The sequence below is a fragment of the Lactuca virosa genome, chromosome 5, assembly GCF_052849685.1.
Source record: "Lactuca virosa cultivar CGN04683 chromosome 5, Lactuca_virosa_CGN04683_v6, whole genome shotgun sequence".
Classification (NCBI taxonomy): domain Eukaryota; kingdom Viridiplantae; phylum Streptophyta; class Magnoliopsida; order Asterales; family Asteraceae; genus Lactuca; species Lactuca virosa.
Window position 1 is genome coordinate 89,897,698 of NC_136430.1, and position 18,996 is coordinate 89,916,693.

The window sequence follows — 18,996 nt, forward strand, 5'->3', positions numbered from 1 at the left end:
CGAAGAGTTGGCAATTGATATCATCCTTCACTCCTTGCCTCCCTGCTATAGCCAGTTCCGCATGACCTACCACATGAACAAGGAGGAGGTCTCTTTGAGCAAGCTTCAGGGCTTGTTGAGGACTGCTGAGAGCAACCTCAAGGATAAAATATGTTGCATCAACTCCAACTCCCGTTGCTACTCCTGGCTTGGAAATAGGACAAGGGAAGGGTAAAAAGAGGAAGGCTCCCTCAAAAGGCCACCACAAGGGAAAGTCCCAAGATGGTACCTCTTCTAGTGGAACAAAAGTTGGTTCTGCTAAACCCAACTCTAACCCTAAGGAGGCAGAGTACCACCACTGCCACAAGATAGGGCATTGGAAGAGAAGCTGCCAAGAATATCTGTAGGCCATCAAGGATGGGAAGATCAAGCCATCTTTCGCAGGTATTTACACAATTAAATCTAATGATTCATCGCATGCTAATTCTTGGGTTCTTGACACAGGATGTGGTTTTCACATATGTTCTGATTTGCAGGGACTAAGAAGAAATAGGGATGTGGAGCATGGAAGAATAAATCTAATCATAGGAAACAGAAGATCGTCGCCTGTCACCAAGATTGGAGTTTATTCCTTAGTGCTTAGTAATGGATAAGGTTTAGATTTAAACAATTGTTGTTATTCGCCAGATATAGCAAGAAACATCATTTCATTTCATGGTCTATATAGACAAGGATTTAGATATTCATTGTATAATGAAAAGGGTTCTATTTATGATTATCTTAATAATGTTTTATATTTTGAAGCATTGCCTTGTAATGGAATATATGAAACTGTGATGGTTGTAGATAACTTAGGAAATGATGTGTTGTGTGTCGATTCTTCCAACAGTATGGATAAAGCATGCTTGTGGCATTGTCGTCTTGGACATGTCAACAAGAAACGCATAGCCCAACTCCAAAAGGATGGAGTATTGGAGTCATTCGACCTTAGGGACGATGACGTATGCGAGTCTTGTTTACTTGGAAAGATGACCAAGTCACCCTTCACTGGCACTTGTGCGAGGGGTGAGGTTTTATTGGACCTCATACATACAGATGTATGTGGACCCTTTAGATCCACCACAAGGGATGTGAACCGCTTCTATGTGACTTTCACCGACGATTATAGCAGATATGCGTATATCTACTTAATCAAGCACAAGTCAGAAACCTTTGAAAAGTTCAAAGAGTTCAAGCAAGAAGTGGAGAATCAGTTGGGTAGGAAAATCAAGATGCTTCGATCTGATTGAGGTGGAGAGTACCTAAGTCTTGAATTCCACGACTACCTCAAGGAATGCGGAATAGTTTCGCAATTGACGCCACCTAGGACACCGCAGTTGAATGGTGTAGCTGAGAGGCGTAATCGAACCTTGCTAGACATGGTTCGTTCCATGATGATTCGTGTTTCGCTACCTATCTCATTATGGGGGTATGCCTTGGAGATTGCCGCCCATATCCTTAACTTAGTCCCTACGAAGAAGGTTTCCAAAACACCTCACGAGATGTGGACATGGAAAGCTCCCTCGTTAGCACATATCAAGGTTTGGGTTGCGAGGCTTTCGTAAGACGAGAGACTCACGACAAGCTCGAACCTCGTAGTGAGAGATGTATTTTTATTGGCTACCCACAGAAGTCCTTTGGATATCTCTTCTATAGACTGAGTGACACTGTTGTCTTCGTTGCGAGAAGAGGGGTTTTCCGAGAACGAGAACTCATAAGCCAAGGAGACAGTGGGAGGCAAATCGATCTTGAAGTGCTTCAAGAGTCGAGCGATGAAGGAACCTCTAACACTGGCGCTCAACCCGAGGAGGAAACTCCGGTTGAACCGATTGACGAGTCCTTACCTCTTAGACGTTCCGATAGAGTTAGGGTTCAACCCTATTTTTATGGTTTTCATATTACTACCAAAGGGGATACCTTCATTAGTGATAATACACTAGTGAATCTAGACGAACCTAACAGCTATAAGGAAGCCATGGCAGGCCCGAAGTCTGCAAAGTGGAAAGAGGCGATGGACAGCGAGATTTAGTCCATGTATGACAACCAAGTTTGGAATTTGGTTGACCATTTACCAGGTCGTAAGACGGTCGGGTGCAAGTGGATCTTCAAGAAGAAGACCGACATGGATGGGAATGTGCACACATATAAGGCGCGATTGGTCGCGAAAGGTTTCACTCAAACTCCCGGAGTTGACTATGATGAAACCTTCTCACCAGTTGCGAAGATAAAGTCTATCAGGGTGATGCTAGCCATTGCCGCATTTCATGATTATGAGATATGGCAGATAGATGTCAAAACCGCTTTCCTTAATGGGAAGTTGGATGAGGATGTTTACATGGCTCAGCCAGAGGGTTTTGTTAATGCGAAGCATCCCAATAGAGTGTGTAAGCTTAAGAAGTCCATTTATGGACTTAAGCAAGCGTCTCGCAGATGGAATCTTTGTTTTGATAAGAAGGTCAAAGAGTTTGGTTTTATGTGAAGCGAAGATGAATCATGTGTATATGTCAAAGCCAGTGGGAGTGTAGTAAGCTTCCTCGTATTGTATGTCGACGACATACTACTCATAGGACACGACATCCCGACACTGTAGGAAGTTAAGTCCTAGCTCGGGAAGTGCTTCGCTATGAAGGACCTCGGAGAGGCTGCCTATATTCTGAGAATAAGGATAGTGAGAAACAGAAGTAAGAGACTAATAGGATTTAGTCAGAATACTTACTTGAACAAGGTACTAAAACGTTTTAGTATGGAGAATTCAAAGAAAGGGGAGTTACCAATCCCAAGTAATGCCAAGCTGAGTAAGACTCAAAGTCCGAGTACTGAAGTCGAGATAGCAGAGATGAGCCGAGTACCTTACGCTTCCGCAGTTGGCTCGATCATGTATGCTATGGCTTGTACTCGCCCTGATGTGGCCTTCGCTTTGAGCATGGTCAGCAGATATCAAGGGAACCCTGGCAAAGCACATTGGACCGCAGTCAAGAACATTCTTAAGTACCTTCGAAGGACCAAGGAATGGTTTCTAGTCCTCGGTGGGAGTGATGACTTAAAAGTGCGAGGGTACAGTGACGCCAGTTTTCAGACCAATAGAGACAACTACCGTTCGCAGTCGGGCTGGGTCTTTACCCTAAATGGAGGAGCAGTGACTTGGAAAAGTTCCAAGCAAGATACCGTAGCTGATTCAACGTGCGAATCATAGTACATTGCAGCGAGCGAAGCGTCAAAGGAGGCAATATGGTTGAAGAACTTCATTGGAGACCTTGGAGTTGTGCCAGCCATAAAGGAGTCCATGGAAATTTTCTGTGATAATGAAGGAGCGGTTGCCTTGACCAAGGAACCCAGGGATCATGGCAGATCTCGACATATTGACAGAAAATATCACTTTATTCGACATCGGGTGGAAGAAGGAATCCTCATAGTGAAGAGGGTATCGTTAGAGGATAAGCCAGCAGATTCGCTTACGAAGGGACTGAGCAGGGTTAAGCACTTGCAGTACGCTAGGAGCATCGGGCTGAAGGACGATATTAGTTTGGATTAGATAGTTTAGAAACATGTAATAGATAAATTGTAATTAACATTCGATGATTAAATAAAAGAGTATTATTTATTAGTAATGTTACTGTCTTATGTTAATCATTTACCTATTGTTTCATTTTGCATGTTTTGACTTCCTGAATGACATGATTATTCAAACGATCCACAATCGTTCATATGTTGGAAGTAGGTATGAATGAAGACTGTCATGAATTGGCGTGTAGATTGTCTAAAGTGTATTAGACATAGCAAAAGTTTGCTACAACGTTCATGAGTGCTTATGAACTTGATTTGAGCATTGGAATAAACCCACGCTTGCTGGAATCACTTCATGGAATTTATCACGAGTGATCGCAAGACGATAATATCATATGGTCTTAAAACCTAGATATATGGTTTATTGTTCGCTAATTGGTTGTACATTGATAATGCGTAAACGCATCAGTAACTTGATGTTATAAAACGCATTGTTGTGTATGATTTGATTAGTGGATAGTGAATGCATATAAGTCGAAGTTTATTTGTTCCCTTTATCCTAAGAGGGTAAAAGCGATATTAGGGCCCATCGATGATTTGATTTGACTTATGTGTCGGGCCCGGTCAGGACTGAATTGATGTGTTCAATTAAGTTCTATATCAAATGAATCATAGATCGAGAAACTAACTGCTGGACAATAAGTATGACTATGTTCCATGTAATTGTCTGCACAATATCTAGAACAGAGGATTATACGATCCCTTATCTAAAGGACAGGTTACTGATAAGATCAGAGTTCGACAGCGTCTTTGAGAGCTACAATTGCTAATCGGATTGTGCTTGCATTTGTAGTTACTAGACTTATCCAAGTGGGAGACTGTTGGATTAGTGTCTAAGCTCGTAACTATATTTAATAAGTACTTGACCCGGTTGTGCATGGCCTTTTGGGTTGCCTTCACCGTAGCAACTTGACAGGGTGATTTATGGAGAGAGAGAATATATTATGGTTTATTAATATATTATAAGAATAATATATTAAAGGAAAAATCATAATATTTAATTAATATTAGTCATAAATTAATTAAGAATTAATTTGGTGGCTAAAAGAGATTAATTGAATAAAGGGGACTTAAACTGTCAAATGTGTGATAGTTGTATTTTGGGCTGGGAAACCTATTGGATTAAAGGGGTGAACGAAATTATGATGGGAGCCCATCATATTTTCGTCCATGACCTGGATTCCAGAAGGTTCCATGGGCTGCTTAGGGTTTAAGTTGTCCATTAGGGTTGTGACTGAAACCCTAGCTGCCCACGGTATAAATAGGACCCTATGCATGCAATTTTTGGCCACTTGATTCCAAGAACCCTAGAGCCGACTTTGTGTGCCTCCTCCCTCTCTCATATACTACCCTCTTGCTAGTTGGTGTTTGTAAGCCATTAGAGGAGTGACACTTGTGACTCTAAGCATCAAATACAAGAAGATTCAAGCAAGTAAACAAGAGGTAATATTCTAGATCTGATTTGTTTCTTATAATTTCGAATTATTACCATTAGATCTAGGGTTTATAAGTCTTGGATGATCGCATGTACAATTAGTGAAACCTAGATCCAAGCATTATGGTTTGCATGAGCACATTGGATGTTTTATTGGCTCAAACCCATCAACAGACTCATCTGTCGGATCAACAGGAGTTCCCTCCTCAGGTTGATTGCTAGGGTTTGAGGTTCCTTCACCACTTGACTCTTGAATTTCTTCAAGGTCAATTTGCCTCCCACTGTTTCCTTGGCTTATGAATTCTCTCTCGCGAAAGACTCCTCTTCTTGCCACAAAGACCACATTATCACCGGGTCTGTAGAAGAGGTAACCAAAGGATTTATGTGGGTAGCCGATGAAAATACACCTCTCACTACGAGGTTCGAGCTTATCATGAGTCTCACGCCTCACGAAAGTCGCGCAACCCCAAATCTTGATGTGGTCCAGATTGGGAACTTTTCCAGTCCACATCTCATGAGGTGTTTTGGCAACCTTCTTTGTAGGGACTAGATTAAGGATATGGGAGGTAGTCTCTAAGGCATACCCCCAAAATGAGATTGGTAGCGAAGCTCGACTCATCATGGAACGAACCATATCCAAAAAGGTTCGATTGCGCCTCTCAGCCACACCATTCAACTGCGGTGTCCTGGGAGGTGTCAATTCTGAGACAATCCCACATTCCTTAAGAATAGTCAAGGAACTTTGTACTAAGATACTCACCACCTCGATCGGATCGAAGCATCTTAATGTTCCTGCCCAACTAATTCTCCACTTCCTGTTTAAACTCCTTGAACTTTTCAAAGGTTTCTGAATTATGCTTGATTAAGTAGACATATCCATATCTACTATAATCATTAGTAAAAGTCACACAGAAGCGGTTAGCATCTCTTGTGGCGGTTCTGAAGGGTCCACACACATCAGTATGTGTGAGGTCCTATAAACCCTCACCCCTAGCACAAGTACCAGTGAAGGGTAACTTTGTCATTTTCCCAAGCAAACAAGATTCACAACTATCATCTGACTTTAGGTCAAATGACTCCAAGACTCCATCCTTTTGGAGTTGGCCTATGCGTTTCTTGCTTACATGTCCAAGACGATAATGCCATAATGATGCTTTATCCAAGCTAGTGGAAGAATCGATACACAACACATTATTTTCTAGGTTATCTACAACCGACACAGTTTCATACACACCATCACAAGGTAATGCTTTAAAATAAAGAATATTATCAAAGAAAGCATTAATACCACCACATTCATTATCAAACGAAAAGGTAAAACCTTGTTTGTACAAACCATGAAAGGAAATAATATTTCTCGCCATTTCAGACGAGTAACAACATTTATTCAAATCTAATGTTAACCCACTACTTAGCAACAAAGAATAAACTCCAATCTTGGTGACAGGTGTAACTTTCCTATTCCCCATGATCAAGTTTATCTTCCCATGCTTCACATTCTCACTTCTTCTTAGTCCCTGCAAATCAGAACATATGTGAATACCACAACCTGTATCAAGGACCCAAGAATTAGAATAGGGTGAGTTATTAGACAATATAGTGTAAATACCTGCATGGTTGGGTTTTACTTTCCCATACTTAACATCTTGCAGGTACTTCGGGCAGTTTCGCTTCCAGTGCGACTTTTCATGGCAATAGAAGCATTCAGCCTCTTTAGGGTTAGCAGAAGGACTGACAAAACCTTTCTTGGTTCCACTTGAAGAGGAGCCATCAAGGGACTTTCCCTTGGTACCCTTCGAAGGCTCTTCCTCTTCTTTCCTTTGCCTTGCCCGATTGCCAAGACAGGGAACGCGGTAGGAGTAGGAGTAGTAACAACCGACTTACCTTTAAGACCACTTTCTGTGGTCTTCAAAAGTCCTTGAAGCTTGCTGAGTGTAACTTCCTCCTTGTTCATGTGGTATGTCATTCGGAATTGATCATAACACGAAGGTAAGGAGTGCAAAATGATATCAATTTCCAACTCCTCTAGGAAGTTCACATTCAGTTTCAGCAAACGGTCCACATACCTTTGCATTTTCTGCATGTGGCCCGTGATGGGTTCACCATCCTTCATTCGGGTTGTTATCATGGTGGAGATGATTTCATACCGCTCTTGACGAGCACTCTGATGGTAGTGGTCTATCAAGTCCTGGTGCATCTCAAAAGGGTAATGGTCCTCATAGGACTTTTGGAGCTCAGCTATCATTGTGGCCAACATGATACATTCCACTTTGGTGGCATCTCTCTCATGTGCCTGGTATTCAATCTCCTCGGGAGTAGCAGACGACTCATCAAGTTCCTTAAGCTCCTTGTCGAGGACATATTCTTTGTCCTCATACCGAGTGACAATCTGGATGTTCCTGATCCAATCCATAAAGTTGGATCCATCAAAGATGACCCTCCCACAAAGGTTCATGAGAGAGAAGGAGCCGGTAGGGTTTGAGCCAGAAGCAGCATTGTTGGAAGACATCTGAAAAGAAGAAAGACAAGTTTAGATTAGATATAAAGATAGTCCTTAATAAGACACCCAAATGTAATATTAAGGCTAGGACCCAACACAATATTTTATAACTTAGAATAGGGATGCCGTAATCCAAGCTATAAAATATTTGAAGGTAGGTGAATGACGATTCACCAATTTCCACCATGAAAAACGAAATAAATTATTAGGTTTTAATTGGTTTTGAAACTCCTAGATTATTTGAGATGCATTGAACTTTTCAATGGCATGTTTCAATCTCGAGTATGCCCTTCAACTTTTGTGACTGGGACGCCGAGGATCACAAAACAAGATGTGAAGTAACCATGCAAATTACTTGGTGCTCTTAATGTTTATCACTCAATCGATGTGTCGGTTAACCACACGCGCTCCACCGACCTATGATAAACCTTAAGCCACCCTTTACTTACCTTGTTAAGTCCAGGTTAGTGTGTCGGTTAACCATACACGCTCCACTAACGAATTAAACAAAGTGAAAAGTGTAATTTCATGGGTTAACACCTTATTCACATTTTCCTAAAGTAACTAAGATTGAGAATTTATAAAAACATTTAGTTACTTTACATTCATCATACTTTTAATGAGGATTAAAGTCATTGTCCTACCCATTCGGCTATCGACCCTCCACCAGTCAAGGAAGCGGTGGGTGAGAGTGGACACCTATTAAGCTGTCATTTAATAGGCAACAACCTTATACCCCACTTATAGACTGGCTTCGTGAATGAGGCCTACTAACAGTAAAACGACTTGTTCTTATACATATATATATTTTATTAACTTATAATATTATAAAGTATAAGGGTTGAATTTTAACTTTTAAAATTATAGGGGCTGGAACTAGAGTTTTTAAGGTGACTTTACATGTTCCAAACTTGAGGGCAAGTTTTGTAACTTTCAAAACTTTTCATCTTTCATAACTTATGAGTTAATGGTTTATTAAAATGAGAGACTTTTCATTTTATGTAACCTATGTGTTTCTTTAATGGACTTTAAAAGAGTGACTTTTTGCAATCCATAACTTGAGGACAAATTATGGATTCCATTAAAACACATAATGATCAAGAATTAAACTACCAAGCAAGTTGCAAATAATTGCTATTATCTTCTAAACTCAAAAGTGTATGAATATTCATATCAACAATTTCAAGAATCATAAATAAACCATACAAGACTTGAAATTTTGATAATTGCTATTGAAAATGGATTAGTATAACCATTACACCATGTAAAACAAGTTTTATAAGACCAAAACAGTTTAGGGTAATGTTTCTAGTCCATTTCCAGCAGCAAAACTCGAAAATATGCACTCTGGGCATTCTACTCGTCGAGTGCATGAACCTACTCAACGAGTAGGATGATTTTACACATGGACTCGTCGAGTCCCCCAATGGACTCGGCGAGTTCCTTCAGCAGAATGCATATTTTTCGACTTTTTTCAACAATTTGCATCAAGTATCAAGAAAACAAGCTTAGGCTCTGATACCACTAAAGGGTTTTGAGCATTCTAACACTCCTAAGGTGTACATGCAACCCTAGAAATCTTGGATCTATGTTTTACTAAGATACGTGCACATTTGATTTCCAAGGTTCTTAACCTATCTAGCATGGCATGGGGAACTTGAATCATAAAAGCAAGTGAGAAAACATACCTTTCTTGTTGCTTGGATTCCTTGAGAGCCTTGTCAGCCTAGCACCTCAAGTGTGATGCCTCAAATGTCTCACACAACACCACAACACTTGGAATAACCTTGAGAGAAGTTCACTAACACTCAAAATCGGCTAGCCCTCTTGCTCTTCACTTAGTGGCCGATTTTGCTTACCATAGGGCTTCTTATATAGTGTGTCACATGAAGGGTTACTCCATGTAAACCCTAATGTGCATGGCTTTTCATATTCCATGATCCATGGGTTTATGACCTTCATGGACTATCCCTGGAGCACCTTATGGGTTTTAGCCCAATTCATATAAACCATGGATCATTAGCCCACTATACAAGAATGAATGATTTACACAATCAACCCCATATATTTAATTAGTCTCTTTTTGATCACTTAATTAATTCCAAATTAATTCTTGATCAATACTAATTAAATAATATTATTAATATATTAGAACTTATAATATATTAATAAACCTTAAGTGTCCTTTCTCTCATTTGGTCTATCCAAGTATTGCAATTCCATGCAACCCAAATGGACCATGCTAACCGGGTCAAGTACATACCAGAAATAGTTATGGACTTAGACACCTTATCCAACAAATATAACTACATGCTATCATGAGACATCACAATCTTGCTACTTTGTCTGATGCCACTTATTGTTTACTAGTTGCTTTCGCTGATACTACCGTTTTCATGAAATGCTCCTGATGTCAAAAAGGGGGAGAGATCATCATATACTCAAACACATTCATTTTATTAGCGTGAGATTGTTTCAAAAAACATTTATTCATTTTCTAAGGGGAGATTGTTTCAAAAAACAAGAAATTTCATTCATTTTCTCAGGGGATATAGTTTCAAAACACAAGAAAATTTTTACTCTCTGGGGGAGCAAAAGAAGGAAAAACTTCAACTTTCAAACTAAAAGCTGAAGAATTTGTTGAAGATTAGTTTTGACATCATCGGATAGGGGGAGATTGTAAGGTCACACCTTATGATCTGATGAGTCAAACACATAACACGTTTTCCACCAGCGCTAGCCCCAACAACAGCTTCATCAGCGATAACATGATCCTCATGATCTTAGTGATCGGTTTGTATATTAGGTAGATATACTCTATAGTTATAGAATAGATATATGATCCGTAATCTTAGTTATTAGGATCAGATTTTACTTAGATTAGAATATATCCCTAAAATAGTGGGATCTCCGTTTCTGTAATAGTATTTAGTATACTATTAGGGTTAAACCTTAATAGAGGTTTGTGCGACTGTTCTCTTTGTGAGAACCTTTTCTTAGTGAAAAAATCTTTGTGATTATCTTTGATCGTCTGTTTTTGTTTACTCCTTTTCTTATTTGGTTGTTCTTCATTATTCATACTTGAGTGTATTAGATCAATACTAACATTCAAATTCTCACTTTATTTTTATTATTTATATTTAGTAGGGTTAGCTTGCTAAAGTCCTTATAAAGTTCATAACTCTCTCATACGTGATATGTTCTCGAATGTCTTTATACTAACGGATAGGTATTGACGAGATCTTCAACTCTCGTTTAGATTGTTTTTCCTAAAAAGTGATTGATATTAATTGCGGTTTCTGTGAGGCACACTGCTGCTCTGAAACTTAGAAAAATCATAACTTCCTCATACGAAGTTAGATTTGGACGTTTTCTATATACACGCTCATGGTCTTACAACAACTACGACTTTCATTTAGATTTCTTAGGCTAATAGGAAACGTATCTAAAATTTACTTTTTACGATACGCTGAGCCGTGTCGGTTTAATCGTGAAACTTCGAAGAAGCATAACTTCTTCATACGAAGTCGGATTCTGGTATTCTATATATCTACAAAATCGTATTGATGTTTCCTAACCTTTTTATGATGATTACTTTGGCTAAAAGTAATATATATCTACTTTGAATTTTATTAATGATGGTTTATATTGAATTCTAACTGAAATATGAAAACAGGGTGTTACATCATGATTGAGGTGAGTACGTGTTGGTATTTTTCCACTTTAGGGTACATGTCAAAATGATTTTATGATAATGAAACTCTAATGTTTGATATACGAAATGTGTTGATATGAAAGTGTCAAAATGTTTTAGGAAATGATAATTTGAAAGAGTGCCTTGAAGGCAAGAATGTTTTTGAAAACAAATAACATTTTGGAAGATCGAATGTTTTGAAAAGGTATTTGAAATGTTTTGAAATATAATTTATTTACTTTTGAAATGAAATCTTTGATACTAACATATGAAATGTGTAAAGCTTGGAAAGTAATGACATGGAATGGAAAGTAATGAAAAGAAATGAAAATAATTGGAAAGTAATGAAAATAAAACTTAACGGGTCATGATGCCTTATAAGAGGTCTAGAGGAATGTACTAGGATTGTACCATCCCTGTTGCGAGATAGATGTCCTAAGCATGATGCCTTGGTGGATTGATTTTGTTCTTTCCACCTTGGTATTTGAAATGATGCCTTACGTCTTCTTATCTCTATTCTCTTTGTCCTATATTTCCCACTCCATAACACATGAAAATAACATATTTCCTAACCCACTCAACCAACTTACGTCATCACTACTTTTATTAGTGTTGTAAAAATCTTGACTAGGTCCCGATTAATTCCTAACCGCTACCCGACCGAGTAGAAGACATCTAACGATTAATCCCTGCCTACAAAATGAGTGTAGTAGTAGTAACTGAGGAAAATTTAACATTTTAAAGAATTTCTATATCAATAGAATTTATTTTAGGAATGATTAGTGTTGTATTAATCATATTAACCTATTTTGTTATGATAATAGTGGTGTTTACGAACTATGTTATGTTATCAGTCATATTTAATTTTTTAAAATTCAACGAAATAGTAGTTTAGGGTCCTAACTTAATCCCTCGAGTAATCTTCGGCTAGTTGATTAATCTTTTAACCACAGTCCACTGAATGACTAACGTCGAACGTTTTTTACAACCTTGACTTTTATAAATTAAATAAAAAACCAAACAAATTAATTCACAAATATAACATTAATACAAAATAAAACAAAATAGTAATTACTTCCATATTAACATATGTTTATACATTAAAAAAAACATATATATATATATATATATATATATATATATATATATATATATATATATATATATATATATATATATATATATATATATGTGTGTGTGTGAAAACAGAAAAGAAAGAACGAGTTGAGGAACCGGATTGTCATCATTTTTCTAATACACATTGCTACTTGGGGTAATCTTTCCGGCGGTACAACAGGTACCGTAGTACAAAAGAAGCGAGCCCAACTATTTTGATCACCTAATGACCGATCAAAGTTATAATTATTGTATGTCAGTGAGTTGGCATGTGTTAATATACATAGCAAAGGGTTATCAATGTCTTTTGTAAACTAACTTTTCAGAGTGCATTAAAGTTGACAACTAACCGATTATATGTTTTAAAATGGTAACTAACTCATGTTTTTTCGTATGGTTACCTCCTCAGGTTGATTAGGTCACCCGTCACCTTCTTTCAAATTTACACTTTTGACTTAAATTTTAAATTTAATTACAAATTCGGTTCAAAATTTAAAAATTAGTTATGAATTCATCCTAAATTTATTCTTTTACAAATTTAATGAGGCAATACAAAAGTTGAGTAAAAGAGTTTAGAAGATATTGTAATTTTTTTATAAAAAAAAGTGAAGAAAAAATCTTCTAAAATATTATAAAAAGTTCTTAGAAAAGTTGTAGAAAAATAAATTTGGGGCATATTTGTAACAAAATTTTAAATTTGGACCGAATTTATAATAAAATTTAACATTTGGGTCAAATGTGTAAAATTTGAAAGAAGGGTGACTGGGTAACCATACGGAAAACATGAATTGATTACCTTTTTAAAACATAAAATCGGTTAGTTGAATTGATTACCTTTTTAGAACATATAATCGGTTAGTTGGTAACTTTAAAACATTCCCACAGGTTAATTTACAAAAAGACAAAACTGCAAGATTGGTTCTTGTGGTATTCAAAAAACTTTGGTTAGGATCTAAAAAGTTTCCAACTTGCATGGAATGTCCAAAATCAAAACATTTCAGTGATTTTGGTCCAAATAAACTAAAAAAAGACAATTATGCCCTTTTTGTATTTTTATAATTATTCAAATACTAATTTAATTAAAAAATAAAGAAAAAAGAAAAAAATATCCCCCACCCACACACCGTTCTCTCTCTCTCTCTCTCTCTCTCCCTCTCTCTCTCTCTTCGTCTTCTCAAATCTCATGGACTTCATCTTCTTAAGATCTCCCCAAATTGATGAACAAAAGCCAAAATCAAGCCATAGAAAGAAATTGAAACCCAAACACACAGACACACACATTCACATTCTAATGCAAAGCACCCATATCAATTGGAAACAATCTCATCAACAGGATTGAGTCCAGAAAACATATATATCTGTATTGATTTCTTGTGCATCCCCACCCCAAGCTTTTTCTCATGAAGAAGTAACTGCAATCATGCATTCAAAGTCGTCTGAGGAACAAGATTGCAGTGTTCAAAGTTGTGGATGAAATCGCGTATAAACTATACACACCAACGACAAGAACCAAAGAAGAAATCAAAACCCATTCATCCCAAAAATTTTCCTACTCTCTCTCTATTTCTCTCTCTAAAACCCTTCTTCTATTACCAATCCATGTAACAATCTGTTTTCAAAAGAAACGTCGTAATACCGTTGATTCCTAATCAAATCCAGGTATAATTGCGAAATCGATAATATGAACAGAAATGAGACAGGTTTGTTTTTATATGTTTCGTCTGCCACCTCCGGTCATCGGATCGTGGTTGCCAACAAATGGGTATCTCAATCACAGTGGATTTTCTGAGAAAACGCATTCGTCGATATTAGATGGAGATGCTTATTTTTTGTGAAGTGCTCAAACGAAGAACCCAAACAAAATTTTAGGGAAGTGCTCAATTGAAATGGGTTTTCTGAGAACTTGACTAAGTGAATCTATATATAGATTGATTGGTGATAGATATGTAAGGTTTATTTGGGTTATTTGTCCAGTCAGGTTTTTTTGTTAATGTGTGTGTGAGTTATGTTTATGAAGATGATTTGCATGTCGTTATTCATACCAGAAATCTGTAGAAAAAGATAGAGACACATGAGTCTTTGGTGTCAATTTTTGATGACATATCAAAAAAACCTATGTTCTTCATATATATATATATATATATATATATATATATATATATATATATATATAGAGAGAGAGAGAGAGAGAGAGAGAGAGAGAGAGAGAGAGAGAGAGAGAGAGAGAGAGAGAACGGTGGGTGGGGCGAGGGATATATTTTTTTTTCTTTACTTTTTAATTAAAATAGTATTAGAATAATTATAAAAAATACGAAAAAGAAAATAAAAAGGTATAATCGTATTTTCAAGTTTTTTTGGACCAAAATCACAGAAATATTTTGATTTTTGACCTTCCATGCAAGTTGGAAACTTTTTGGATCCTATCCAAAGTTTTTTTAATACCACAGGTACCAATCTTGGAGTTTTGTCTTCGAGAAAAAAAAATGTTATAACTCATGACCCCATCGGCCCATAGCAAAATACGAGGGGCTTCAAATAACAAGAACCAAAATTTAAGGAGCATAATGTAATTTGTAGGAATGTCGTTAAAAGATATTTCAATTGTCAGTTTGCACCGGAAGCCATTAACAACGATAAAGCTAAGGAAACACAGAAAAATCTCTTCCAAATTCTCCACTCCTTAACTAGAATGAAAGTATGCTTTCATTCAGTAGCGAAGCCTTTCGTTCTCTTTCCACAATTCAATTCCAATAAGTGCACTTGGAACCCTAATTCGACAACCCCAATTTTTATACAAAATTACAGTGTTAATAGTAGAAGGGTTAAATCTCACCATCGTTTTCATCTGTCCATTAGAGTTCTAGAACATGGGACGGGAGTTCTATCGCCTGCTGATGATGACACAGATATCTCCGTTGAGAGCCAATCACAGGATACCAGCGACGGAGTGCTTCCAGAACTTGTAGATGTAGTGGAGGAAGATGACGTAAGTGCTCCTAAGAATCTCTCGCCGAAGAGGTTTGCTAAGAAGAAAGAAAAAGATGATGATGATGAGGATAGTCGATTCAAGCTGCGAAATGGGAGGGAGGTTTGTTTTTCTTCACCGATTTCCAGAATACATACAAATCTTATGGATGAAACTTATTCAAATATCAGGAATCAGTAAAATTCTAATGGACAAAAATCTATAGGTTTTTGAAGAGAAAGCCTACCTTGTAGGTGTAGCACGTAAAGATGATTCAAAGGAGTTATTTAGCATCGAAGAATCACTCAAGGAACTCGCCCAACTAGCTGATACTGCTGGATTGATGGTTGTCGATTCCACCTATCAGAAGTGAGTAACATCTTCTAAATCATTGTTTTATTTTCTTGAATCTATTTCAAGATCATATTCATGTAAACACAATTGTTTTGTGTTGCAGATTATCTACTCCAAATCCAAGGACATATATTGGATCCGGCAAGGTCTCTGAAATCAAAACTGCAATCAATGCTCATGGTGTTGAGACTGTAATCTTTGATGATGAACTCTCACCAGGGTTAGTTATTAGTTAATAGTTATTAGTTATCAATATCTTGCACAAATAATTAAATTTTAATGAAAATACAGTCAGTTGCGCAATTTGGAAAAGGCATTTGGTGGAAATGTAAGAGTGTGTGATCGAACTGCTCTCATTCTAGACATATTTGACCAAAGAGCAGCAACACGTGAAGCTGCTCTACAGGTTATAATATTATTAAATATTAATTATTTACCTATGTTTGAGATTTTACAATGAAGTGAAAATACATTATTTTTTAGGTTACATTGGCACAAATGGAGTATCAGTTGCCAAGATTAACAAAAATGTGGACACATCTTGAACGTCAATCAGGAGGACAAGTGAAAGGTATGGGAGAGAAACAAATCGAAGTGGACAAACGTATTTTACGCACTCAAGTAAGGAATCTTCTTTGCAATAGTTTTTGGTACAATGGAATCATGGAAAGAATGGAATGGAATGACTCATTCCATTCCATTCCATCCAACGAAACTTACATAAATTGTTTGTGAAATGGACAGATTGGCGTTCTTAAAAAGGAATTGGAGTCTGTTCGGAAACATAGAAAGCAATACAGAACAAGGCGTCTTTCTGTACCCGTGCCCGTTGTCTCACTGGTCGAAATAAATATTTTTAAAAATTTTTTTTTTTTGGATGTTTGATTGTGTGATGACAATTTTAACCTTTTAGGTTGGGTACACAAATGCTGGAAAGAGTACACTGTTGAATCAGTTAACAGGGGCTAATGTTCTTGCTGAAGATCGGTTGTTTGCAACTCTTGATCCAACAACGAGAAGGGTACAGGTCAGCATTTCTTCGTTATATATTATTATTATTATTATTAATTTATTATTTTGATTATGAAAATGCAAAATAGATTCTTATTTTGATGAATATCACTTCAGATGAAGAATGGAAAGGAGTTTCTGCTTACAGATACTGTTGGGTTTATTCAAAAGCTTCCAACAACTCTAGTGAGTTATTTTATTTTTAAATTTTTATACATTCATGTATTTAGTAGAGTAAATTACACGAATGGTCCCTATGGTTTGGGGCAATTTGCATGTTTGGTCCCTAACTTATTTTTTTAACTCGGAAGGTCCCTACAGTTTGTTTTTATTGCGCGTTTGGTCCCTGTCTTACCTAAAAAGACTATTTTGCCCTTAATTTTTTAATTTATTTAAATAAGATGGGGTAGATAAGGTAAGGTAATGTGAGGTTGGAGCATGTTTATTTAAATAAATTAAAAACTCAAGGGCAAAATTGTCTTTTTAGTTAAGATAAGAACCAAGCGTGCAACATAAACAAATAGTAGGGACCTTTCGAGTTAAAAAAATAAGTTCGGAACCAAACGTGCATATTACCCCAAACCATAAGGACCATTCGTGTAATTTACTCTATTTAGTATTTGTGAATTTATGTTTTTTGTTGTAGGTTGCTGCTTTTAGGGCGACACTGGAGGAAATATCAGAGTCATCACTTTTGGTGCATGTGATAGATATAAGGTAGACTTTGCTTACTAATCAATGATCATACGTTTTTTTTTTTTTTTTTTTTTTTTTAAATATTTTTATTCTAATGAAGTATTGATATATCAAATGCAGCCATCCACTGGTTGAACAACAGATTGATGCAGTAGAAAAAGTTCTTTCAGAATTAGATGCTTCATCAATTCCCAAGTTGATGGTGTGGAATAAGGTGATTTGAATGTTCTACTATTTTAAATATGGTTTAATCCAATAAATAATAATGTATTTATTTAATTTGAAATAACTTTTTTTTTTTTGACAGGTGGATAGGGCTAGCAATTCAGAAGAATTAAAGTTAAAAGCCAAGAGTATGGAAAATACAATTTGCATATCTGCTTTAAATGGGACAGGTTTGGATGAATTTTGTAATGCAGTACAGGAGAAACTTAAGGTTTTGACTTTTGACTTTTGACTTTTGATATTTATGTTTGTGTTATCTTTATTTATATTTTATTAATTTGGTGAATATAAAAAAAATGTGAACAGGATAGTATGGTATGGGTGGAAGCTTTGGTTCCTTTTGATAAAGGAGAACTTCTCAGCACAATACATCAAGTTGGAATGGTTCAAGGAACTGTAAGTGTACATATTGAAAAATATATCATTTTAAAAATTATATTTTGTTTAGACTAATTTTGATTTTAAAGATAACAATCACGTTCACGTGTAGGAATACACTGAGAATGGGACACTGGTGAGAGGGTATGTGCCTCTACGTTATGCAAGGCTTTTGACACCAATGAGGCAAACATGTGTATCACAATCTCCATCTTCAGAAGAAGAAGAAGAAGAAGAAGAAGAAGAAGAAGAAGAAGACCTCTTGTTATAATACCATTTCTTGCAAGAAAGCCTTGAAGACTCGTCTATGTTCATGTGGGAATTGTTATCTGTAAATATATTAGTTTAAGATAAAATTACATAAATGTTCCATGTGGTTTGATCAAAGGTCACAACTTTAGTCTTTGCTAATCTTTTTTGTTGTTGTGGTTTCTAAAACTTACATGGTTGGTCTTGACCACTGTAAAAAGTCGTTTACACAATTTTTATTTTATTTTACCTTTACTTTTGCTAAAATACAATTTACAAAAGAAAAAGAAAAAGGATCCCACCCCACCCCATCTACCCACCTTATATTTTTACCTTTCTTCTTCTTAAAAAGTATCACCGTTCACCTCCACCTTCCAACACCCGTGAAAACCACCGGTCACCATATTAGAAACCCACCCAAAATTAATAACAGAAATATCTCCTGACATTGGTTGTTTGGTAGGGATCAAGATGCCCCCACCCCCTACACCAATGGCTTCTTAAAAAACTTAAGAACATAGGTTGGACTCTTTGTTCCCTTACATGTAGCTTTTCAAATAAATCCCGTGAATATTACTTTTGAAATTGCCCTCTTAGATGTGATCCTAATTAACAATTCGAGTATGGAAGTTTGATGTTTTTCTTGAACTAATTCTCCATCAAACTCGATCCAACTCATCTAAGTAGTCATAATGCTCTTGAATTAATTCTCAAATTTTAACCTTAAAATTTAGAGAGATTGCAAAGGGCGGAGCGTTGGGGACTCAATTGAGCGAGTATAAAATCAAAAT

At 36.6% G+C, this 18,996-nt stretch overlaps 1 protein-coding gene across 1 annotated transcript; it reads left to right on the forward strand.

Moving 5' to 3' along the window:
• The first annotated feature begins 14,929 nt into the window (after positions 1–14,929).
• On the forward strand, positions 14,930–18,454 carry LOC145116693 (GTP-binding protein, HflX). Its single transcript, XM_079053022.1, has 13 exons — positions 14,930–15,415; positions 15,519–15,661; positions 15,750–15,866; positions 15,938–16,052; positions 16,130–16,267; positions 16,391–16,486; positions 16,560–16,673; positions 16,775–16,843; positions 17,304–17,374; positions 17,474–17,567; positions 17,661–17,789; positions 17,885–17,974; positions 18,069–18,454. The coding sequence occupies exons 1-13, from the start codon at positions 15,017–15,019 to the stop codon at positions 18,225–18,227; spliced, it is 1,734 nt and encodes a 577-aa protein (XP_078909148.1). The 5' UTR covers positions 14,930–15,016; the 3' UTR covers positions 18,228–18,454.
• The last annotated feature ends 542 nt before the right edge of the window (positions 18,455–18,996 follow it).